Source organism: Hyperolius riggenbachi, chromosome 1 (assembly GCF_040937935.1).
Source record: "Hyperolius riggenbachi isolate aHypRig1 chromosome 1, aHypRig1.pri, whole genome shotgun sequence".
Lineage (NCBI taxonomy): Eukaryota > Metazoa > Chordata > Amphibia > Anura > Hyperoliidae > Hyperolius > Hyperolius riggenbachi.
This window is the reverse complement of record NC_090646.1, coordinates 342,246,654-342,273,134: the sequence shown is the minus strand read 5'-3', so window position 1 is coordinate 342,273,134 and position 26,481 is coordinate 342,246,654. Positions and strand designations below refer to the sequence as shown.

Below are 26,481 nucleotides of genomic sequence, written 5' to 3'. Positions count from 1 at the left end.
GCTTTCTTCTTACCACTCTTCCATAAAGGCCAACTTTGTGCAGTGCACGACTAATAGTTGTCCTATGGACAGATTCCCCCACCTGAGATGGAGATCTCTGCAGCTCATCCAGAGTCACCATGGGCCTCTTGACTGCATTTCTGATCAGCGCTCTCCTTGTTCGGCCTGTGAGTTTAGGTGGATGGCCTTGTCTTGGTAGGTTTACAGTTGTGCCATACTCCTATTTCCGAATGATCGCTTGAACAGTTCTCTGTGGGATGTTCAAGGCTTTGGACATTTTTTTGTAGCCTAAGCCTGCTTTAAATTTCTCAAATTTATCCCTGACCTGTCTGGTGTGTTCTTTGAACTTCATGGTGTTGTTGCTCCCAATATTTTCTTAGACAACCTCTGAGGCCGTCACAGAGCAGCTGTATTTGTATTAACATTAGATTACACACAGGTGCACTCTATTTAGTAATTAGCACTCATCAGGCAATGTCTATAGGCAACTGACTGCACTCAGACCAAAGGGGGCTGAATAATTACGCACACCCCACTTTGCAGGTTTTTTTTTTTTTTGTTTTTTTTTAATGTTTGGAATCATGTATGATTTTCGTTCCACTTCTCATGTGTACACCACTTTGTATTGGTCTTTCACGTGGAATTCCAACAAAATTGATTCATGTTTGTGGCACAATTATGACAAAATGTGTAAAACTTCAAGGGGGCTGAATACTTTTGCAAACCACTGTATGTACAGTATATGAGACACTAGAGGACAAATGCATTATAAATGTGTTAAAACCCAAGTCTACCCAAAATTCAAAGCTCAGTTTTAGACATACAGAAGCGGAGCAGGCAGGACCGGGCTGAGGCGATAGAGGCTCCAGCCTCAGGGTGCAGTGTAGGAGGGGGCGCACACCACAGCTCACTCAGCTATCATTCCCCTATTGTGTTTGAAGCAAAGAGAAATACAAAAAGGGGATACATGGCAGTGACTGCAATCCAGATAACTAGAGATTAAGGTGTTGGGGGCCCTGGGGTGCCTCCTAGTCTAATAGCAATCACTGTGTGATGGCTGGGGTGGGAGGGATGCACTTTGGTGTCTCAGCCTTGGGTGCTGGAGGACCTTGTCCCGGCTCTGGGAGCAGGGGTATGAATACAGTACTGTCTTTTTTTTTCTTATTTTTGTCTGTGTCACTGGAAAGATATCTTCTGACATGCTCTCTTTTTGTGACATCTGTGAGAGGGACTTAAAAAGAGTAACAGAGACAAAGCAGAATGTTAAAGTGGATCCGAGATGAACTTTTACTCATTGCATAATTGTGTTCCTTTCCTATTGTTTATAGGGCATTCCTCAAGCCAAATACTTTTTTGTTTTAATACTATAATTCCCTATAAACTAAACAAGCCACAGTTTACAGAGAGCCTTGGCAGTAGCAAGGGCTTATGGGAGCTCAGGAGGAGGGGGAGGTATTACTAGCCTGAGATTTCAGAGGCAGAGGGGAGGAGGAGGAGGGGGGGGGATTAGATTTTTTTCACAGAAGATGCAGATAAGCTTGCCTGTTTGTAATGTTTACAAACAACATGGCTGCTCTTGTATCACAGGAAGAAATAATCATATTCTATTGAAGCGGTGTGCAGCTAGATTTGCTGTGTAAACTATCTAAACTTTAGATAAGATATATAGACAAGTTACTTGTTATAGTTAATTTTTCATCTCGGATCCGCTTTAAGCTTTTATCATAAGTTTTTTTTTTTTTTTTTTGGGAGCACAGATATACAGTACTTTAAAGAGACCCTGTACTGAAAAAAACATCCCCTGGGGGTACTTACCTCGGTAGGAGGACGCCTTAGGGTCCCAATGAGGCTTCCCCCTCCCCTGTAGCTGCAGGCAAAACAGCGCTGGCTCCCCCAAAGTCTCCCGCAATTCTGACTCGACAAGCCTGACGAGCTAGATTTACCTTCCCTGGCTCCAGCGGGGCGCTGTTGCGGCTCTCAGCACGGAAGTAGACGGAAATAGCCAATCTCTGTCAGGTCTGCTCTACTACGCAGGTGTAGGAGACTTGCGCCTGTGCAGTAGAGCAGCCCGACAACGATCAGCTATTTCCGCCTATCTCCGAGCGGAGAGCAGATACTGCGCCTGCCCTGGAGCCAGGAAGGTAAATATTTACATCCCCGCTGTTTCAGAGCGGCACAGCGAGACCGCCGTGCAACACAGGAGGACGGGGGAAGCCTCGAAAGGACAAAGACACTGATCACCTCTTCAACACAACCATCCCCAATTTTCATGGTTTATGGAGCGTGTAGATAGAGCAATCTGGAACAAAAATCGTAAGTAAAAGGCCAGTACAACCCCTGCTGTAGTTGATAAGGGCCTGAGTAATTTAATTAAAATGCTGTAATATGTTTCAGTTGATACAGTGTGTTAAATGGCCTACAGTGAATTAAAAAAAACCTGTAAAATACATGAATAAAAGTACACTCAGATCAAAAATGTAACATGGCCAGTGGTGATTATGCAACAAGTCAAGATGTAGGAAAAAAGTAAATGGAAAACACATTAAATACAAAAAACAAACAAACAAACAAAAAAAAACATGAGCATGTCTTAAGAGCCTTATGCCACCATTGCTCTAGAAACAAGATCTGTAACAAAAATTACATCAAGAAAAAAATTGTAACAATTGCGTAATTATTTCCATGGTCAGCGCACAAGATGTGCGCTGACACTACGGAAATCCTCCACAAGCGTGTAATATAACAGAACCCAGCTATGGTGCTATACACCTGTAGAGGGAAATTCACACCGGCAGATGGAGCTGTGGAGTGCAGAGGAACACAGCCTTTGCCCTGCCACAGATGCCAGATGGGAATTGCACGAATCGAAGCAATGCAGGGCAAGATAGCCCTTAAAGAGAGAGAGCACAGAAACAGAATGTATGTGTGTCCACCAATCTAGTCGCCACCCAGCGACGGTGAACACACAACAGCGGAAACGAAGTGGGAACGCAATCGCAAGAGTGGCGATTGCCAATGTATGTGTGTCCACCAATCTAGTCGCCACCCAGCGACGGTGAACACACAACAGCGGAAAGGAAGTAGGAACGCAATCGCAAGAGTGGCGATTGCCAATAGTGACACAAGACCGAATCAGACAGAGCACAAGTGTAGCAAGAAAGACATAGCAAATAACAATGATCAGAACATCAAAGAAAATAACAAACGCTAGCTAAACGCGAACTCCGCACTCATTCACAACAGCAAACGCGTTAAAGACACGATCACCGCGCGTTAGGCGCCCAGTGATAAGCGTGCCACCCTAACTAACCAATGTAACACAAACACGAAAATAGAGAACGCGAACGCTTGCTTAACGGTTACCACACCGAGCCTACAGCAAGCGTTCGCACCAGACAAGACAGAGAGAAAGAGTAGCCAGCAGCAACCGCAGCTCTGGCCTACACTCCCAGACAGAGTACAGAAGGAACCACTGCCGCTACCACTAGGGCAAATGCGATCCAGACAGACAGACAGATGGAGCAACCAGTAGCAACCGCTGCTCTGGTTAGCACCCCTAAGACAGAATACAGAAGGAACCACCGCCACTACCGCTAGGGCGAATGCGATCCCAACAGAGAACGATTTCCTGTCGACCGCTGCTGGTGACAAGACAATCACAACAGATAGACAGTAGATGGCAAACAGATAATACAACCTGACTACGCTAGGAGGAATGCCTAGTGCACTCCCAAAGAATTACTCTAAGATAATCTTAAGTAGATAGTGATGTGACTGCAGACTCCTTAGTAATTGCTTCCAATTCGATGTGCCTGGCCAGTGATCCAGCAGCACTCTGGATCATTCAGCAGATTAGGAAAAGATGAAGCCGGCACCATCCATTCAATTCTTCTGCTCTTTTATTTATCAAAGCATTTCCAGTGAATAAAGCAACGTTTCAAGGCTGCACGCCTCTTTATCAAGCTTAGCTGGAAGTTACAAACATATGACACACAAACTGACATTTATACCAAACATGGTTGACAGCAGCCAATCAATTCAAATCACTAACCACCAATCATAATGATCCTGCTCTGTCGGACCTGATGGGGAACTTATATATGGCTGCTCTGATAGGGCACGCTAGTTGGACCTTCCCATCTGTTCAGCCCCTCCTGGCCGCTCGATCCACGACCTCCTTGGTCCGCCCATCGTCACCACAACTCCACCTGCCCGCACTAGGCGGACCTGACGGAAGTACTGTGTGACATCACGCCAGGGGCGGCGCCAAAGCGCCGTCCCAGCGTGTCTGGGCGGATACTCGGGAGACGCAAGCGGCAGACGGCCGCTGACGTCACCCGTCAGGTGTTAGGAGGCCGGAGCCGCCAGCCAATCAGCGCTTACCCATATTAATGCGGCATAAAAGCCGCATGCAAAATTACGTGTCTACGCATACAGGAGGAACTACCAAAACTTGATGTACAACGCAAAAGAGCTTAAATCTAAACTCCGACAACTCATTCCAGAGGGAGAATATGAGGCGTTTTTGATAGACCTCACGGATAGCTTGGAGAACTATGAGAAACAGATACAAATTATCAAGCGGGATAAGTTCCAACGAGATGAACTTGACTATAAGTCAGGATTTGTATACAATTGGCAAAGACCGATACCACGACAGCGCCCCCTCAAGAGACCTAGACAAGGGGGCAGGCCAGGGGAATCGCCCAGCTGGTAGCCAACCAGATACATCAGATAATGCTACTAGTTCATCACAAGAATTGACCTTGGATTTAGCCTCAAACCAAGGAGGAAACGTAGGGGTGGACACAAGAGACGAGGGAATAAGGGGCAGATTGCGACCACGAAGCAATGAGCCATATCGGAGAACAGGATAGTTGTTAACATCTCGTCCTGCTCACTGACGCCCAGTCACTGTCCACCCAGACACGCTGGGACGGCGCTTTGCCACCGCCCCTGGTGTGAGGTCACACAGTACTTGCATCAGGTCCGCCTAGTGTGGGCGGGTAGAGTTGTGGTGACGATGGGCGGACCAAGGAGGTCGTGGATCGTGCGGCCAGGAGGGGCTGAACAGATGGGAAGGTCCAACTAGCGTGCCCTATCAGAGCAGCCATATATAAGTTCCCCATCAGGTCCGACAGAGCAGGATCATTATGATTGGTGGTTAGTGATTTGAATTGATTGGCTGCTGTCAACCATGTTTGGTATAAATGTCAGTTTGTGTGTCATATGTTTGTAACTTCCAGTTAAGCTTGATAAAGAGGCGTGCAGCCTTGAAACGTTGCTTTATTCACTGGAAATGCTTTGATCAATAAAAGAGCAGAAGAATTGAATGGATGGTGCAGGCTTCATCTTTTCCTAATCTAAGATAATCTTAACAAACGATTAGCAAAGGCTGAGACTCCAGGTAAGTCAGCAGGAACAAACCATCATGACCAGCAAGGAATTCTGGGAAGAAATGTTTTTTATACTGCAAGCCATCAGAGGAAGCAGCTAAGCAATTTGCATGACAAGTGGATGCAAATTCCTCCCCAGAACAGCAACTCTGCAGCTTGCAGAGTGGAGACAGGTCTCTTTTCCAGGGACCTGCCGCACTCAGATTTACAAAAATGGTCAAACAGCTGTCTGCCTGTGCAGAGAGCAGAGCCGAACATTACAAAAATATTCTAAACCAGCAGGCTCTGGTAGAAACAAAGGTTAAAGCTAGGTTCACACTATGTATGGCAACAGACCGTTTTCCACAACAGCAAATTACCATGTTGACAGATACTATATTATAAGATCTGTTCACACATGTCCATTTTGGTACGCAAACCCCCATTCTACACAACTTTTTCCAGACGCTGTATGGAACAGGGACATAGCAATGCTAAATTTGACATGTCAGATACCAACGGATGGGGATCGAAAAAGAAGATCGTACATTGGATCTGTTGTGACTGTCCATGTTCGTTCTGATGGTGCGTGTGAACTTAGCCTGGAGGTGGAGGTTAGGATTGGACTAGGTAGACATAGATCAGGAAACTTGGGATAACTTGTAAGTAAATTGTACTTGTCTTGAAACTCTGTGAAAAACTTTGTACAACAAATCACTATATGGTATATGGTGAAATCATGGCTCTGACCAGGTCACAATGCATCATTCGGATTTTATAACAGTATTGAATTGTAATTCATACAAACATGACTGTATCTAGCTATAATACACAAAGCTTACTTGTATGAAATTAGCATGCCATAACCCAATTGACTTCCATTCAGGGAAGTCTTATAGTGACCTTATCAACTTGTGTATGGATAGCGTAAGACCTACTGTGCAACCTCATTTTCCAGTGAAGCAGTTGTGTATTTATGCTAGAAATATATTACATTCATTTTTTCCATTTATACAGTACATACTGTAATGCAGAGCATGGACCTTTACTCCACCACTTTTACTCCTATTAAAATGCGGTACTGGTACTGTCCAGCCCATGTGCAGCCATTGGTGCACTCCCATGCACAGTGCAGCATCTTCCTCCATCCTCCCCCATCAGTCCCTCTATGCAGCCAATCCTTTCCCCTGCCCAAAATGCAGCAAAGTGTTTAGGGAGGGTGCTATATTAAAGTGAACTCGAGGTGAGAGTTATATGGAGGCTTCCATATTTATTTCCTTTTAAGCAATACCAGTTGCCTGGCAGTCCTGCTGATCCTCTGCCTCTAATACTTTCAGCCATAGATCCTGAACAAGCATGCAGCAGGTCAGGGGTTTCTGACATTGTCAGAACTGACAAGATTAGCTGCATGCTTGTTTCTGGTGTACTTCAGACACTACTGCAGCCAAATAGATCAGCAGGGCTGCCAGGCAACTGGTGTATAAAAGGAAACAAATATGGTAGCCTTCAGATCACTCTCACCTCAGGGTTCCCTTTTTTACCTCTCCTGTGTTACCAGAACTATAGCCTGTTTTATCCATCTTGAAAGGGTATTTTTTTAGGAATTCTTGATTTTATGGATGCATTAGAAGCAGAGTAAACAATTGTCATATCCTCCATTCTTTGGTAATTTGCAGAGATTATAAAACACATCTACTTGTGTCTAGCTTATTAAATTTACTTTCATTTGAAGGCCTGTTACAAAATAAAGTTAAAACTGTAGCCTGATGAAAAATTTGCGACACAACTTAAAGGGAATCTGAAGTGAAAATAAACGTATGATATAATGATTTGTATGTGTAGTACAGCTAAGAAATAATACATAAGCAACAAAGATATGAGTCTAATATTGTTTTCAGTACAGGAAGAGTTAGGAAACTCCAGTTATCTATGCAAAAGACCTTCACTGATCTCTCCGACTTTAAAAGTCATAGAGAGCTCTGTCTTCTGATGCCTACTATCTCAAGTGTCTGTCACTGTAGTTTGTTTTTTCTGCAGAGAAAAGTTCATTAGCCTGCTCTGTGAAATCATTTAGAATGCTTAGTGTGTAAATTGTAAATATTAGTGAATGATGCAATGTTATAAAAAGATAAACCCTAAAAAAACTATATAACTGAAAATAAAAATATGAGACTATTTTCTTTGCTACTAATGTTCTAGTAATTATCCGTACTACACAACCAATTCATTATATCATTTTTTTTCCTCGCTTCAGTGTCAATTTAAATATCTGCAGAAATTTGTACAGAAAGCGATTGAATCTCTTCTCTTCAACTCTGCTTGCTTATGCAGTGGCAATAACTAAGGGCCTTTTCACGTGGGCAGTTGAACTGCGCACACAGTGAGCCGTTACCGAGCAGCAGTGACAATTTACCAGGCAGCAGCAAGCAGTAGCGAAAATTCGACAGTTTTTTCACTGCCTATCAACTGCTCGTGTGAAAGGGCCCTAAGGTTGTTCTAGCATTAACTTTTTGTTTGTTTTATAGGCTCAATTGTTTATCCCAAGATGCCCGTAAAGAGAAACTCCGACCAAGAATTGAACTTTATCCCAATCAGAAGCCGATACCCCCTTTTACATGAGAAAGCTATTCCTTTTCACAAACAGACCATGAGGGTGCGCTGTATGACTGATATTGTGGTGAAACCCCTCCCACAAGAAACTGAGGACCGTGGTACTCCTGGCAGTTTCCTGTCTGTGAACCTTGTTGCATTGTGGGAAATAGCTATTTACAGCTGTTTCCAACTGCCAAAAAAGCATGCAGCAGCTACATCACCTGCCAACAGTAAGAATGTTACCTTGTAATAAATGTCAGAATGTAAATCAGGTATTTAAAAGATTTTACAAAGGGCAAACACTGACTAAATTTATACATAATTATTGTAAAAATGAAGCACTTTATTACATTATTTTCACTGGAGTTCCTCTTTAAACATTCAATTAAAAAAAATTGTATTCTCAGAAATAAAGGTGGCCATTAAACGATACATTTCTTTCGGATGATTGATTCTCCAATTCAATCAGAATATTGATCGCATAGATACGTTTTACAGATTGATTAAACTAATCTGATTAAACTGGGTAGCCACTATACTTCCGTTAGTGGGTCCAAACAATCGTTTCTGATTGATCGATCGTCTAAAGAATCGCATAGTTAATGGCCACCTTAAGAGATTCGTTAGAGAAGATATATATAAAAAAAGAAAAAAAAAAAACCTGTGATGGCATCTATATGGACCGTATTAATCGTTAACCCCTTGTTGATGCCTGCTTGTGGAAAGTCTATGATACTTTGACACTCAAGATTGTCTATCATTCTTTTTTGATTAAATACACAAAAGCTCTGTACACACGTTAGGTGAAGCTCTGCCAAGGTAGCCAATAATGACTGCCTCTGCCGAGAATTAATTGTGTGTATAGCTGCCCCCGACCGCTCTCAACCAGCGATCTGTCTTGTTGGATCACTTTGGCCGAGCGTCAGCCGAGAGCATTGTTCTCCTCACTTACCCCACCCACCATGTGACGTCACCCCACATAGAGCAGAACACGTCTCTTGCTTGCAACCGAATAACGTGTCTACACAGCCTCTGCCCTGCAATGTTACCCAAGGGATCAGGCCCTTCCCCATCAGCAACATTGATTGGTACACACTGGTACTGGCTGGCTGGTACACATGATAAAACTTCCCAGCAGACCGATGAGTCAAAACGATTATTTCTGACATATCAGATATGCTCACGATTGATAATGGGACCAATTTTGTGCAGTAATGTTCTGAAAACCTGTACCGTTATCGATTGAGAGCAGAATGGACATGTTGAAAATAATACCTTTGACTCGTCTATCTGCTGGAAAGTTGTACCATGTGTAACACTATAGGGACCAGGGTTAGCGAGCAGAGGACCGAACAATGTGCAGAGGTATGTAAAGCCAAGGTGCACATACAGTTGTGCTCACAGGTCTACAAATCCTGGCAGATTTTTTAAATGTAAAGTGACAGTAAGGTGCATAGGCTCTCTTATCTGGGCTTCTGCCAACCCCCTGTAGTCATCCTGGCCATTCCCAGTCGTTCTGCTTTTTTCCATTCAGCAGCTGTCCCCTCCAAAAGCCCTCTCAATATCACTCCCATGGTCAGGAGAGTTCTGCACTTGCACAGTTTGTAAAAATCGCAGTTGCTCAGTCAGCCAGCTTTCAGAGGTGCACCGCTGCTGAAGTGTTCAGAGTGGAATGATGGCGAGGGACAAGGACGACTACAGGGGCTGGAAGAAGCCCAGGTAAGTTAAACTGGGCATCTTACTATAACTTTAAGTACCCTTTAAGGAAACCATGAACAATCAGGCAAAATACATCTATTTAACTTTTAATATGTTTCAAATTAAACTATAAGGCATCTCAAAATAACACAATCATAAATAGAACATAACAATTTAGAAAATACTGTTTAAAAGTTTATATACACTAAGTTCTTATACTGTGTATTCCCCTTTTAGCACCAATTATGGCTTGTAGTATGTAGTAGTTGTGGAAGGAAGACCTAACCTTGTCAGATGGTAAAGCTACTCATTCTTCCTGACAAAAAAAAACCTCCAGTTCGGGTATATTCTTGGGCTGCCTTACATGAACTGCACATTTGAGACCCCCCCCCCTCTCAAAGTGGCTCAATGTGATGGCCACTCTAGAACCTTTTCCTTTTTTCATATGTAGCCAATGATGGGTCAATTTGGCTTTGTGTTTGTCATGTTGGAAAGTCCATGTGTTTACCATGTGCAGCTTCGGGGATGACTTGTGCAAATTTTCTTTCAGTATTTTCTGAAAGCATGCTGCATTCATCTTACCATTAACCCAATTCCTTGTACCACCAGCAGGGGAAGTAGAAAGGTCAAAAGAAGCACTCATGTACTCAGCAGTTTATCAAAATGTACACCATCAGTGGCAACAGGATTGGCATGAGTGTGAGTGTTGCCCCACTGCTCTCTTAGGCCTGGAACCCACTAGCCGCGCATTTCTAATTGATTCTAGTGATTTTAAACGCTCTTGCTAAGGTAATGCTATGGAGGATTTTTAGAAAATCAAATCCCTCAAGTGGGATTACACCCATAGCATTACATTAGCGAGAGCTTTTCAAATCACAAGCGTTTGGAAAAGAGCTGCTAGTGGGTCTCAGGCCTTAGGGCTCAAACCCACTAGCAGCATTTTCTAAGCACTAGTGACTTGAAAAGCTCTTGCTAATGGGTGACTTTTATAAAATCACATCCCTCTAGTGGGACCACACCAACATTAACCTCCCTGGCGGTAATCCTGAATTGTGTTCGGGCTATGCCGCCGCGGAGGATTTCTCAGGCCCTGGTGGGCCGATTTGCATACCGGTACATTTTTTTTTTGGTACAAGCAGCTAGCACTTTGCTAGCTCCGTGTACATACCGATCGCCGCCGCGCCGCCCACCCCCCGTGCGCAGCATGGCCAATCAGTGCCAGGCAGCGCTGAGGGGTGGATCGGGACTCCCTCTGACATCATCCCGATCGTCACCATGGCGACGGGGGAAGTCAAACAGGAAATCCCGTTCTGGACGGGATTTCCTGTTTGCTCTGATCGCCGGAGGCGATCGGAAGGGCAGGGGGGTGGCCGCTGCACAGCGGCTATCATGTAGCTAGCGCTAGGCTAGTTACATGATTTAAAAAAAAAAAAATTGTAATGTGCTGCGCTGCCTCCTGGCGGTTTTAATAGACCGCCAGGGAGGTTAAATTAGCAGGAGCTTTTCAGATCACAAGCGCTTAGTAATGTACTACTAGTGGGTTCCAGGCCTATGGGTTATTGAAAAAAAAAAAAAAAAAAAAAAAAAAAGCACCACCATTAGCAGCAGGTCTGGCGAGGAGGACCACCATAGTGACGGGCAACAGGTCTGACAAGACAAATAATATTTATATCACGCTTTTCTCCTGGCGGAGTCAAAGCGCCAGAGCTGCAGCCACTGGGACGTGCTCTATAGGCAGTAGCAGTGTTAGGGAATCTCACCCAAAGAACTCCTTAAGGGGCCCATACACCTAACGATTTTCCCGCCGAAATACGGCCGTTTCGATCACAGTGATCAAAACGACGGTGAAATCGCCGCGCACACTGTTGACAGAACGATGGATTTCCATCCAAAATCCATCGTTCCCGTCGACTCCCATCGATCCATCCGTGCGGAAGATTTTTCTCGGGTCTGGAGCGTGTCGATAGCGCGTTTGAATGCCCGACGACCGACGCAATATACATTACCTGCTCCGCCGGCGCGAGTCCCGCTGTCACCTCCCGGCTGGCATCTTCTCCGCATCACCAGCATCCGTGTATAACTTCCTGTGTCAATGCAGTGACAGCGGAAGTACAAATAGAGGGCGCTCAATTTGAACTTCTGCTGTCACTGGAGTGACAGAAAGTTATACGCGGATGCCGATGGGAGAAGATGCCAGCCAGGAGCCGATGCGAAGATGCCGGGACCAGGCGGAGAAGAAGACAGCGGTGGACAGGGGGACTCGCGCCAGCCGGAGCAGGTAATGTATGCAGGGGGGGCGGCATCACCACAGATTGTGATCGGTTTCAGGCTGAAATCGATTCACAATCTGTTTGCAGTAAGGTGGACATACGATCCCTCTCTGATCAGATTCGATCAGAGAGGGATCTATCTTTTGGTCGAATCTGATGGCAAATCGACCAGTGTATGGCCACCTTTACTGAATAGCTGCTGGCTTACTGAACAGGCAGAGCCGAGATTTGAACCTTGGTCTCTTGTGTCAAAGGCAAAGCCCTTAACCATTATACTTACAGAGATTTTGTTTTCTTGCAGGAGTGATAGGGGCATTCAATGTTAGTTGCTAGCCTTAAGGCTACACCATTTTAAATATTACCTCTAAATCCAATATTTAATACACCCTTGCATACGAGCACACATGCACGTGGTTTATAGGGGCATCACAGTGCATATTTTCTGCAAGTTTTTTTTTTTTTTTTTTTTTTTTTTCTTTTAATACAAAATAAAAACAACTTACCACAGATAAATTGTAATGCCTCACAATGCACAGGGAAATGTGATCTAATCCCCAATCAATAAAATGAAGCCAATCACAGCTTCTGACGTCACAACAGTCTGTGGTACTCTGCACATCACAGCTGCTTTGCAGACCAGTATGATGCAGTTACTCCACTTTCTTCAGGCCCTACTTAGCTGGAGGGGTGTCATTTGCCTTTGGCCCAGTATAGCGGAGCAGTGCTTTTCAGCGCTGCTAGATTTGGGCACAGCCAGCGCCGCCATAGACTGTAATGGGAATCAGTCTATAGCGGCGCTCAGTGAGTAACGTCGCACCCGTCAGAAGACGGAGCCGAAGTTGCTTAAAAAACACAATAATTTGGCCTCCAGCAATCGCTGGAAGCCGAATGATTTCATTCCCCCACTATCCATGGCGGCCTGGAGGGGGAATAGTAATTAAAACGGCCCGAACTTGTGCAGAAGCAGGATTAGCCATATATCGCTGTATCCTGCGCCCAAGTCTAACGGCACCGATTTCGAATGTACTCCAGTATAGCAGGCCAACAGTGTCCAGCACCTGTCTTCAACCAAACAACACAAACATCATGGTAATATGAAAGAGCCCTTATAAACAGACTAGCGGCTAGCCCATGCAAAGTTCTATTTCAGCCACACCAGTTCTAGTAAATAAAAAAAAATAAATTAGTAATTCAAGGTGACATCTCTGGTTGATAATGGATCATAGCAAATACATACTCTGGCTGTGCTAGGGGTCACACTTATCTGATCTGCTTGTGTTTCCATGCAAATGCAAATTAGCATTATAACAGGCCATGTAAATCATTGGACCCATTCATAGTTAATGCAAATTTTTGCAAGCAGGAAAAAGAAACCTGGCAGCCAGTTCCATATTTCCAGATGCCCTGGACATTTTCTCCATTTTTTTTAAGCTTAGATGCTGTGGAAAACAAAATCCTATCACATACTAATGCATATGGTGTCCAAAAATGTGCACAATGGGCTCTATTCTCAATGAGTTACCGCATGAGTTAAATTAGGTAGTGATAAACACCGACCAAAATATCTCCATTTTCAAATTCACAATTTTTTTTTACCTCATGCGGTAAAAGTGAGGTAAAAGTGTGGTAATTACCTCAAATTTATCTCCAATTTGAGATTCTCAATTGAAAAGTTGGTGTTAATTAAGGATGTTTTTATCACCTACAAATGGTAGGTGATAATTATCACTTCTCTGTTTTTGGCCTTCAGGATGCGTACATTTGAATACGGCGCTGGTAGACTTGGGCGCAGGATCCAGCTGTTAAATGGCTGGTCCTGCTTCTGCACAAGTCCGGGGCGTTTTAATTACTATTCCCCCTCCAGGCCGACATGGATGGTGGGGGAATGAAATAATTCGGCTTCCAGCTATTGCTGGAGGCCGAATTATTGTGTTTTTTAAACAACTTCGGCTCCGTCTTCTGACGGAGCCGACCTTCCTCATTGAGCGCCGCTATAGACTGATTCCCATTACAGTCTATGGCGGCGCTGGCTGCGCCCAAAGCTAGCAGCGCTGAAAAGCACTGCTCCGTTCAGGATGGAGCCTTTTGAGCTTTTTTTTGCTCGAGTTTATGTCAGTTTTACATAGAAGGCAGAAAAGACGAGTGTGTCTAATCTCAAGGCGCACTTTCAGACCTAGTACAGTCTTTTAGATGATTTAATAGATGCCGAGGAGGAAATTCATCTCTGCTCTAAAAGATAAGCAACAGCATAATTACCTTTAAAGAAAAACATTTCTTTGTTACAGCTGATACAAATCCAGCAAACAATTTCCAGTGTATGTACTTCCTGCTTTCATGGAAGCAGACATAGGGTTAACATCCTGTGTTTACACATTAGCTGCTCTGCTGAGGCAGCCAGCTGGCACAGCTGAGAGCTCAAATTATAGTTGTGATTATTCACAGATGAGGGGGAATTAGACAGGCTAAATTATATACATACAGGGTGCATTTCTATATGTTTTCCTTCTGTCCTGTGCAAGAGTTGAGGTCCCACTTTAAATGTGACTGGCTTTCCTGGGTCGTCTCTGTATAATGGGTGGCAAGCATATGGGCTGCCCTACAGTGGTCAAACAAGCTTTATTTCCGTACATATTACTGACAGTTTTATCACCTGTTTTACCGCACTTTTATCAAACATTTATCACACTTGGTACATTTTTAGTGAATACTCACTTTTTTCACTATTTTTAGTGAATTATCACTAGAGGTAATTTTTCACCCAAAAAAGAGTTACCGCACATGGTTTTGTGAATAGAGCCCAAAGTGCTTATTTTCCATGCATTCAACTGTGAGCCTGCCAGCAATTGTGATCCCTGCCTACCTTCCAAAAATAAAGTTTGAACCTGACTAAGGGCTCATTCACACTACTGTCAGTCGTGACACATCGCATTAAGGCTATCATTCATAAAGCATTTCCGCATGCGGAAATGCTTAAAACAGCTGACTTTACCGAACACTCAGCAAGTTCGGCATTCATAAAGCCTATTTCCGCATGAAAAACTGACACTACCGAGCAGAATGATAAATCACCGCCCTGTGCAGTGATTATCGGAACAAATGTAACAAAATGGTAATTCATAAAGAATTACGCAAGCGGTATGTGGACGGGAAATACCGCTCCCTCTCATGTGGCGATACTAATGTAAAGTTAATGGAGACACAGACCTCCCAGGCAGCTGCAGTAGAGCGGAACACGGAGAAATGTATCAACTCGGCTGCTTCCTGTGTCTCCGCCTGCCTACCGCCAGCCTAGTTCGGGGAATCTCCGCACTGCTATCGCACCTGGATACATTTTTATGAATGCCCACCCAGAAGTCTAAAATACCGGCAGCGGTGTTTTCCCGCATTGGCTATCATTCATAAAGCATTTCCGCATGCGGAAATGCTAAAAACAGCTGACTTTACCGACCACTCGGCAAAATCAGCATTCATAAAGGCTCTTTCCGCATGAAAAAATGACACTACCGAGCAGAGTGATAAATCACCGCCTTGTGCGGTGATTATCGGAACAAATGTATCAAAATGTTAATTCATAAAGAATACCGCCAGCGGTGTAAGGTCGGGAAGTACCGCTCCCTCTGATGTGGCGATAACAATGTAAGTGAATGGAGACACACAGACCTCCCAGGTAGCTGCAGCAGAGCGGAACACGGAGAAATGTATCAACTCAGGAGCTTCCGTGTCTCCGCAAGCCTACCGCCTGCCTACCGCCAGCTTAGCTCGGGGAATCTCCGCACTGCTTCCGCACATGGATACTTCTTTATGAATGCCCACCCAGAAGTCTAAAACACCGCCAGCGGTGTTTTTCCGCATCGATTCCCCTTACCGACAGCCTCTTTATGAATGATACCCATTGATTCTCCTTACCGACAGCTCCTTCATGAATGATACCCATAGCGTGAAATGCCCACGGTAATATGAAAGTCCATAGACTCGTGTTACTGTTCCCATTGCTGCACTGTATGTTCCCGTGTGTTAAGTTGTAGCATGGCAAGGAAAATCTTAGGGCACAACGCATGCTTTTACCTGTTGAGTTCAATCATGTTGAAGCCGCCAATGTCTGCGTTGGCACACTCCATCCATGTGTCTGAAATGCATGAAATTGCATTTGTGCATGTGTTATGTAGTGTGAATGAGCCCAGAGGGATCACATCTGTGAAGCTTTTGTCACACATGATTCACAAAGCTTTTTTACCCATTCTCTGTTTTCAACTTACCTATATTACCTTTTTAAGCTCCCAAAGAGAAAACATATAATTAAGGTATGAAAAGTAATATTGAAATGAAATTAATCAGGAACTTACTTTGAGTGATAATTGTGTTTGTAAATGTGCTGAAAAGCTATTTTTATCAATTAAGTGATAAGTCACTTATGAGAGGTTTTGTGAATAGAGCCCTAGGCGACTGAACGCAGGTATAGTAGCCACTAGCCAGTGATTTATGCTGAAAGTGTTAATCACCTGTCCAAGGTTGATAAAGTCAAACTTCCTAGCGATTGCCTCAGCCTCCTGGGGGCCCTCTGGGACCTGCACTGCCCAGCTATTTGTGTACACTCGCACGGCAAGGAGACAGGGCATGCCTACACTCAGGATGAAGGCTGCCCAGGCTCTGCTCCCCATCTCCTCTCCCCTCTGAGTCTGACTATCAGTATAGCAGATCCTCCCAACAGCCAACCATCAAACGACGTAGCCCGCACACCGCACAAGCCGCTACTGAGCTCGGTGGGCGGAGACAGGAGGGGTGGAGCTGCCATAGCGGGACACATGCTAGCTCATTAGCGTGATCGAATAAAGTAGCCATAAAACAAATATAGGACATAAGTATATATTATCAGTTGCACCTGGAACTATTTACGCCCAACAGTGGCAGAGGAACTACACGTCTCAGCATGCGATGAATATCAGGTTTTCCATCTGTAGTGATCCTGCATGTAAAGTCCACTCCTGTCACCGGCTGACACCTGCTACTGACACGCCCCTTTGCCAGTGATTGGCCGCCAGCCTAGTGACGTACAGGCCGGGTCCAGCTAGCCTGAGGCACACTGCCGTGGGGAAAGGTCGTTGTCGCCATGCCGTCGCTGCGGGAGCGCTTGACCAGCTACCTGCACGGTGACAACTTCGTAGCCAGACTTCTAGGGAAGGTGGAGGAGAAGACCGGTGTCAAGAGAGATTACTTAGCCACTGGTGAGCGGAGCAGGACTGGCGCTAAGCTGTGAGGGCTTATCACACGGCGGGGGCTCATCACACGGCGGGGGCTCATGGCTGCCCCGTTGTAATATTTTATCATCGCTCGAGGATAATACAGTGCACGATAAAACTTGGGTAAACTTACCTGACCCATTGAACGAACAGTAGGCCAGTTCCTCATCGCAATCAAAAGTTTTATCTTAAAACTGACATTTAGTTTCTCATAGAATTTGTGGTTCAGCCTTTCAGAAACCCCAGATCTGCCTATGTTTGTTCAGGGTTTATGGCTATAATGCTGGGTATACACAGTTTTTTTTTGTGTCAAATTTACTTTACGATTGATTTTTCTGTTTGATTTCCTTTCACTTCTGTGAGGAAGTCAATCAGAAAAATGATTGAAATCAGATTGGACCTATTGGAAATTATCTATGGAGCCATCTATCTGCTAAAAAAAAAATAATAATTTGGGTGTATTACCTGCATAAGTGTTATGCTGGTTACACACGGTACGATTTTCCCACCCGACCGGTTTTCTGCTTGATTCTGCACTAGATTATATGCTCGATTCTCTTATTTTTGCTTGTTTTTCTTATGTTTTTGCATTCACTTGTATGAGAAATTGAGCGCAGAATCGATCGGGAGTAATATCGGATGTGAGGCATTTTATCAGTCGGATCCATCGATTGCATGGAAAAATCGTAACGTGTGTAACCAGCATAAGTCTCCATCATTGGGGTTTGTGTGTGTTTTTGTTTGTTAATCTTATGATTATTTGGCAACAAATCAAGTTGCCATTCCTTTCTGAATGTGATTAACCCTGTGCAAAGATCACAAATCTACAAGAAAGTCAACTTATTAACTTATCTATTCAAGTACCCATAAGTTAAAAGCAAACCGTTCATACTCTGGTGACTTTTGGAGAGGGATAAGTGACATGCTTGTGTATACCTTAGAGCAGCCTTTCTCAACCTTTTTTACCTTGGAGGAACCCTGCAAATAACTTTTGGATCTCAAGGAACTCCTGCAAACAACAATTTTTTTGGTCTCGAGGAACCCCTACATTTATTTTTCAAGATGCATGGTCTTTAAAAGTAGGTTAGGCTGTTAATTTCACTACCCCCCCCCCCCTCCCCATTACAATGTCACTCATTATACTGCCTCCAGACCCCTCAATTTAGTGCTTCTTGTTACAGTACCACCTATTATAGTGTGCTCTATTATACTTCCCCATAATGGGGTGTAAAATGCCAAGTCCTCAAGGAACCCTGGGGTTCCAGGGAACCCTGGTTGAGAAAGCCTGCCTTAGAGAGTACTGTACTCTGTTAATGCTTCCAGGATTTGGCAGGCGTCAGCGGCAATAACTTACCTGCTTGTCTGTGAATGATTCCAGATCAAGCTCTGCCCCCTCCATTGGCAAAACTGCCATGGCTTTTTTTTTTTTTTCTCTGAAGTCTTTTAAGGCCTCGTTCACATCATTTAGCGCAGATGGCTGTGCGATTGGAACGCAACGCGTCCGATCGCACGCCATCTGCGCTCCTATGCGCTGCGCTGCAGATCCCATTCATTACAATGAATGGGATCTGCGCTGCGATTCCCAAAAATGCGTGCAGCACGCGATAGCGCAATCGCGCTGCCACGCAGCGCATATGATGGGAACGGTAGAAGGGCTGTCTATGCCCTTCTACCGTTCTTGCGTGTCGCACACTGTACGCGCTGCCAAAATGCGGACGGCAGCGCGTATAGTCTGAACGAGGCCTAAGAGCTGTGGCCACCCTCACATGTGTCGTCTCATCCCACCCCCAGGTTGGCAGCCTAGGCCGAACTGTGGCTACGCAGGTGAGGGTGGCCACAGCTTCAGAAGACTTTTGATAAAAATGGCTGCAGCAGTCTTGCTGAGGGAGGGAGTTGTTTGTGGGTGAGCAGGTGAGTTATTGTCTCTGACACCTGCCAATCCTTGCAGCTGTAATACAGGGCTCTTTTGCCCCTATAGATCTATAATCTTGTTCGTAGGTCCAATTTGCCCAGATGGTTATGAAGAAAACAAGTAAAGGTAGAGCTGTATCAGACAAAATCTTTACCTTTTAAATGATAAAACTTATGTGGTTGCAATAGCAACAGCTCGGTCTGCTCCGTATTGTCTTTGCAACTATCTTTATAGATGACTTTCCTAAATTTTGTTTCACTGGGTTCAGATTGCTGACTACTCAAACTGACAATTGCTTGTGCTGACATTCAGAAATGCAGCTAGTGTAATGATCATGTTTCTTGTACTTGTCTGGGTCAGGAAGACTGATCATTACTGATAAGGATTGCCAAAGGTATCTGGGGAGGGGGGAGGTGATTGTCTGGTGAGGGTGACACTAATCATGTGAGCTGTTGCTGCTTACTGTGCTAGCTACAGGAGGATTATTACTGCCACTCTGCACTGTTTCTAAAGCTGCTTTATTTGTTTAACAAATGCTTACATATGGGATGGTGATGAATAAAATACATGTTTGTCAAATGAAAGAGCTCTGTGATATGATCCACAAGTTGGTTAACTCTTCCAGCTATAGTTATAGTAAATATGTAGCTGGTGCCTTGCTTTAAACTTTAATTATTCTTGTCTCTTTAGGCTCCATCTGCTCCCTGGGCTTGTACCTGGTGTTTGGCTATGGGGCTTCTCTGCTCTGCAATTTAATCGGCTTTGTATATCCTGCTTACACTTCGTAAGTATTATTGTGCCTGGCTGTGGGTATTTAAACATCAAAACATCTAAAAAATGAAAATCTACATAGACATTGAAAGAAAAGAGCTCAATAACTCAGGTAGTTTGCCAATCCACACCACTTTTTAGGGCTTGTTCACACCTAGGGCTTTTTCACTATTTTTGCAAAATTGCCCTGAAAGCGTTTATGCAATGATTCCCTAAGGCCCCGTTCACACTGCACGTGTTGCCGTCCAGATTTCAGCAACGAGTGCAGGAGGCAGACACGCACGACATCAGACAGTGCATGGACTGCACTGTCTGATGTTCACACTGCATGCGGTCCGGGAACGCATGCTGCACACTTTTTATTAAACCGCGCAGCTGACCCATTCACTTTTAGTGAATGGGATCAGCCACACAACGCATAGACACGCAGATGGCGTGCATTCGTACGCGTTGCGTTCAGAACGCACGGCCATCTGCGTCTCATGATGTGAACGTGGCCTAAGAGAGAGTTCACATATGAGGGGTTTGTTTCCGATCCGCTCAGCAAAACACTGCCTGTACCATTTTTAGGGCGATTTTGCTGCAATGGAAGGTATAGGAAAAGTGCAACACGCTCACAAAATCGCTTTGTGCGGCGATTGCGTTCGTGCTTTGATGAATAAATACATTGGGTATCATTCATGAAGGAGCTGTCGGTAAGGAGAATCAATGCGGGAAAACACCGCTGCCGGTATTTTAGACTTCTGGGTGGGCATTCATAAAAATGTATCCAGGTGCGATAGCAATGCGGAGATTCCCCGAACTAGACTGGCGGTAGGCAGGCGGAAGGGTTGCGGAGACACGGAAGCTGCCGAGTTGATACATTTCTCCGTGTTCCGCTCTGCTGCAGCTGCCTGGGAGGTCTGTGTGTCTCCATTCACTTACATTGGTATCGCCACATCAGAGGCAGCGGTACTTCCCGGCCTCACACCGCTTGCGGTGATCTTCATGAATTAACATTTTGTTACATTTGTTCTGATAATCACTGCACAAAGCGGTGATTTATCACTCTGCTCGGTAGTGTCAGTTTTTCATGCGGAAAGAGGCTTTATGAATGCCAACTTGCTGAGTGTTCGGTAAAGTCAGCTGTTTTAAGCATTTCCACATGCGGAAATGCTTTACGAATGATAGCCAATGTATTTGTTTGTTTCCGGGTCAAAGAGTTCACTTCCTGACTTGCATCATGAAGTGAAAAAACAAATCGCTCTGCAAAAGCACTTTGAAAAGCGATGTACACAAAATCGAAGCGCGCAGGTATGCCCCGGGAGGAGGGGGAAAAAAAACACGCAAGAAATTGAAAATCGCTGGTGTCAGCTATTACGATTTTAGATGTGAACAAAGCCTCAATCTTGATGCATTTCATTATCTGGCAGCAGCAGAGGCCTAATGTAGCCTGAGAATGTCATCTAAGTCTGTTCAATGTGAGCAACAGACTTCTCTATGCGATGTTCACAGTGCAGCCAGTGTGTTGCGGCATCCCAATACATTACTGCTAAACGCACATGTTAAGAGTGAAGCATACATTTCATTGACTGTGTGCTTCACTGTATGCAACACGTAGATAACTTGCACTGCTACTGTGAATGTAACCTAAAAGTGCCCATGTACACACATCAATTTTCCCATTTGATTCCCTGCCAATTAGTTCTCTGATTTGACTGAATGGGAACAGATTCTCTTAAAATGCAATAACATTTTCGTTCAATTTTGACCAAAAATCGATTGAAAGTATTGTACACATTGGAAAATCTAGGTCAGGCAGGAGCGGCGGTAGATTGATGGCGTTGCATGCATCAAAGTGCAGTGCTGTGGTTTGTTAGATTTTCATGTGCTGTGCTATTGTTTTGGAACATTGGGTGGAAATCTAAATGTGTATGGCCAGCTTTAGTTAGACAAGTACTGAAAGGGAGGGGATCTGAGATGAATGAAAATTAGAAATTTATATATACCTGGGGCTTCCTCAAGCTCCTTTCAGGCTGATCGGTCCCTCGCCATCCTACTCCGCTACCTAGATCCTCCGCTATGGGTCCCCGGAAATCTGTCAATCAGTCAGTATGGCCACGCGAGTGCCCCATGGCTGGGAGCAGCCTGAACAGTACTCTCCTGGCGAATTACAGTCGGGAATGCGGAAAAAGCTACGCGGGGCCAGTCCTGACGGGCCTGTCGGCAAAAACAAAACTAGCTGGCAGCAGGGGACCAGAGGATTAGTGAGTGGCTGCGAGGGCACAGGACTGCTGCAGGGGGCTGGTAGAAGCCCCAGGTGAGTAAAACTCATATTTTTTTTTTTTTTTTCTTTTTTTTTTTTTCTTTTTTTTTTTTCCTGGCTTAAGGTTCACTTTAAGGACCAGAGCCTTTTTTTTTCCATAGAGACCACTGCAGCTTTCACGGTTTATTGCTCGGTTATACAACCTACTATCTAAATGAATTTTCCCTCCTTTTCTTGTCACTAATACAGCTTTCTTTTGGTGCTATTTGATTGCTGCTGCGAGTTTTACTTTTTATTTTATTCATCTAAAAAGACATGAATTTTGTCAAAAAGATTTTTTTTTTTAACTTTCTGTGATAAAATTTATCAAAGTAAAATTTCTGTATACATTTTGAAGCATCGCTGACTTTTCTGAGCACCTATCATGTTTCATGAGGTGCTAAAATTCCAGGATAGTATAAATATCCCCCCCCCCCCCCCCCCAAATGACCCCATTTTGAAAAGACATCCCAAAGTATTCACTGAGAGGCATGGTGAGTTCATAGAAGATTTTATTTTTGTCACAAGTTTGCGGAAAATGACATTTTGAGACAAAAAAAAAAAGTTTCCATTTCTGCTAACTTGTGACAAAAAAAAAAATGAAATCTGCCCTGGACTCACCATGCCCCTCTCTGAATACCTTGAAGTGTCTACTTTCCAAAATGGGGTCATTTGTGGGGTGTGTTTACTGTCCTGGCATTTTGGGGGGGTGCTAAATTGTAAGCACCCCTGTAAAGCCTAAAGGTGCTTATTGGACTTTGGGCCTCTTAGCGCAGTTAGGGTGCAAAAAAGTGCCACACATGTGGTATTGCCGTACTTAGAAGTAGTATAATGTGTTTTGGGGTGTATTTTTACACAAACCCATGCTGGGTGGGAGAAATATCTCTGTAAATGACAATGTTTTGATTTTTTTTTTTATTACACACTTTATTACACACTGTTCATTTACAGAGCGATTTCTCCCACCCAGCATGGGTATGTGTAAAAATACACCCCAAAACACATTATACTACTCCCGAGTACAGCGATACCACATGTGTGGCACTTTTTTGCACCCTAACTGCGCTAAGGGACCCAAAGTCCAATGAGTACCTTTAGGATTTCACAGTTCGTTTTGAGACATTTGGTTTTAAGACTACGCCTCACGGTTTAGGACCCCTAAAATGCCAGGGCAGTATAGGAACCCCACAAGTGACCCCATTTTAGAAAGAAGACACCCCAAGCTATTCCATTAGTAGTATGTTGAGTTTATAGAATTTTTTTTTATTTTGTCACAAGTTAGCGGAAATTGATTATTATTTTTTTTCACAAAGTGTCATTTTTCACTAACTTGCGACACAAAAATAAAAACTTCTATGAACTCACCATACTACTAACGGAATACCTTGGGGTGTCTTCTTCCTAAAATGGGGTCACTTGTGGGGTTCCTACACTGCCCTGGCATTTTAGGGGCCCTAAACTTGAGTAGTCTGGAAAGCAAATGCCTCAAAATGACCTGTGAATAGGACATTGGGCCCCTTAGCGCACATAGACTGCAAAAAAGTGTCACACGTGGTATTGCCGTACTCAGAAGTAGTGTGTGTGTGTGTGTGTGTGTGTGTAAAAAAAAAAGTCATTTACAGAGATATTTCCCCCACCCAGCATGGGTATGTGTAAAAATACACCCCAAAACACATTATACTACTTCTCCTGAGTACGGCGATACATGTGTGACACTTTTTTGCAGCCTAGGTGCGCTAAGGGGCCCAACGTCCTATTCACGGGTCATTTTGAGGCAATTGGTTTCTAAACTACTCACGGTTTAGGGCCCCCTAAAATGCCAGGGCAGTATAGGAACCCCACAAGTGACTACATTTTATAAAGAAGACACCCCAAGGTATTCCGTTAGGTGTATGGTGAGTTCATAGAAGATTTTATTTTTGTGTCACAAGTTAGTGGAAAATAACACTTTGTGAAAAAAAAACAATAAAAATCAATTTCCGCAAACTTTTGACAAAAAATAAAATCTTCTATGAACTCGTCATACACCTAACAGAATACCTTGGGGTGTCTTTTTTTTCTAAAATGGGGTCACTTGTGGGGTTCCTATACTGCCCTGGCATTTTAGGGGCCCAAAACCGTGAGGAGTAGTCTGGAAACCAAATGCCTCAAAATGACTGTTCAGGAGTATAAGCATCTGCAAATTTTGATGACAGGTGGTCTATGGGGGGCAAATTTTGTGGAACCGGTGGCCTCTTAGATGACAGGTTGTATTGGGCCTGATCTGATGGATAGGAGTGCTAGGGGGTGACAGGAGGTGATTGATTGGGTGTCTCAGGGGGTGATTAGAGGGGGAAATATATGCAATCAATGCACTGGGGAGGTGATCTGAGGGTTTGGCCGAGTGATCATGAGCCCACACGTGGCAAATTAGGGCCTGATCTGATAAGTGTGTTAGGGGGTGACAGGAGGTGGTTGATGGGTGTCTCAAGGTGTGATTAGAGGGGGGAATAGATGCAAGCAATGCACTGGTAAGGTGATCAGGGCTGGGGTCTGAGGGTGTGGGCGGGTAATTGGGTGCCCTAGGGGCAGATAGGGGTCTGATCTGATGGGTAGCAGTGACGGGTGGGATTGATGGGTAATTAGTGGGTGTTTAGAGGAGAGAACAGATGTAAACAATGCACTTGTGAGGTGATCTGACGGCGGGTTTGCGGGCAATCTGATGGTGTGGGTGGGTGATCAGATTGCCTGCAAGGGGCAGGTTAGGGGCTGATGGGTGGCAGTGACGGGGTGATTGATGGGTGATTGACGGATGATCAGTGGGTTATTACAGGGAAGAACAGATGTAAATAATGCACTGGCGAATTGATAAGGGGGGGTCTGAGGGCAATCTGAGCGTGTGGGCGGTTGATTGGGTGCCCGCAAGGGGCAGATTAGGGTCTAATCTGATGGGTAACAGTGACAAGTGGTGATAGGGGGTGATTGATGGGTAATTAGTGGGTGTTTAGAGAAGAGAAAGATGTAAACAATGCACTTGGGAGGTGATCTGATGACAGGTTTGCGGTCGATCTGATGGTGTGGGTGGGGGATCAGATTGCCCGCAAGGGGCAGGTTAGGGGCTGATTGATGGGTGGCAGTGACAGGGGGTTATTGATGGGCGATTGACAGGTGATCAGTGGGTTATTACAGGGGGGACAGATGCATACAGTACATATGGGGGGGGGGGGGTCTGGGGAGAATCTGAGGGGGGGGGGTGATCAGGAGCCCCCAGGGGGCAGTTAGGACCAAAAAAAAAAACCGTTGACAGATAGCGGCAGGGAGTGATTGATGAGTGATTGGGTGCAAACAGTGATCTGGGGGGTGGGCAGGGGGGGGGGGTCTGAGTGGTGCTGTGGGCGATCAGAGGGAGGGGGGGGGGATCAGTGTGCTTGAGTGCAGACTAGGGTGGCTGCAGCCTGCCCTGGTGGTCCCTCGGACACTGGGACCACCAGGGCAGGAGGCAGCCTGTATTATACACTTTGTAGCGGCGATCGTGGAGTTAACAACCCGCTGGCGCTTCCGAACGGCCGGCGGGTTGTCGTCGCGGGTGGGCGGAGCCAGTTGCCGGGGGAAGCGTGCGTCACCAGTGACTCGATCGCTCCCCCGGCATGCCAAAAGGACGCAACGCCCATGGGCGTATTGCGGTCCTTTCGGCGTCCACTTTGCTGCCGCCCATCGGCAAGTGGTTTAAAGTCAACATGAAGTGTTTTTTTTTTTTTTTTTGTTTGTTTTTTTTCCTCTTTTTATTTATATTTTTATCTTATTTTTTTCATTCTTCCTTGTTTTTGAAAATTTTTTAATACTGGCATCAGTAGGAAAAAAGCTTCTGGGTACTTCAGACGCTTTCCTGATATCCGGGACCCCCTCCACTGCCGGCCCTGACCTTTTTATGGCCACATTCCACTCTACGTACGCCATGTGGTGCCACTTATGTACATAGAAGAAAACCTCCGTGCACCTGCACAGTGCAGTCACACTCATACACAGAAGGGAACGTGGCCACGAGTGAGCAATAGTCAATGTTAATGTTGAATATAGCATAATGGGTCCCAGCACAGGAACGGAGTAGCTCTGCAAGATCAGGGAAGCCTCTGGATGGTACAGGGAAGCCTCTGGACCATCCAGAGGCTTCCCCCTACTAACATAAGTTTCTTACTTTTTTGTTCAAAGTGACTTTAAGCATGGCACACACCTATGAGGCATGTCGCCCAGTGGGGACGTCACTAGTGGAGGCTACTGACTGGACACCTGGAGGCTACCAAATTGCTCAGGCATGTGGGGTGGGGGACTGGGAGGAGTGAGAGGGTAGAACCGTGCTCCCGCC

At 44.8% G+C, this 26,481-nt stretch overlaps 2 protein-coding genes across 9 annotated transcripts in view; one reads left to right on the top strand and one right to left on the bottom strand.

Moving 5' to 3' along the window:
* Positions 1–16,970, bottom strand: part of PCSK4 (proprotein convertase subtilisin/kexin type 4) — a 117,219-nt gene extending 100,249 nt beyond the window's left edge. For 3 of the 5 annotated variants that reach the window (XM_068234012.1, XM_068234013.1, XM_068234014.1), the window contains exon 1: positions 16,435–16,662. In XM_068234012.1, coding sequence (XP_068090113.1) covers positions 16,435–16,593 — 159 coding nt within the window. In that variant the 5' untranslated portion in view covers positions 16,594–16,662. Of the gene's footprint in view, positions 1–16,434; positions 16,663–16,814 lie in introns of those variants that run through there. The other 2 variants (XM_068234016.1, XM_068234015.1) reach the window with 2 other exon arrangements.
* REEP6 (receptor accessory protein 6) overlaps positions 16,804–26,481 on the top strand; it is a 43,523-nt gene continuing 33,845 nt past the window's right edge. Inside the window, exons 1-2 of one of the 4 annotated variants that reach the window (XM_068234018.1) lie at positions 16,804–17,157; positions 19,775–19,868. In XM_068234018.1, coding sequence (XP_068090119.1) covers positions 17,043–17,157; positions 19,775–19,868 — 209 coding nt within the window. In that variant the 5' untranslated portion in view covers positions 16,804–17,042. The remainder of the gene's footprint in view (positions 17,158–19,774; positions 19,869–26,481) is intronic. The other 3 variants (XM_068234017.1, XM_068234020.1, XM_068234019.1) reach the window with 3 other exon arrangements.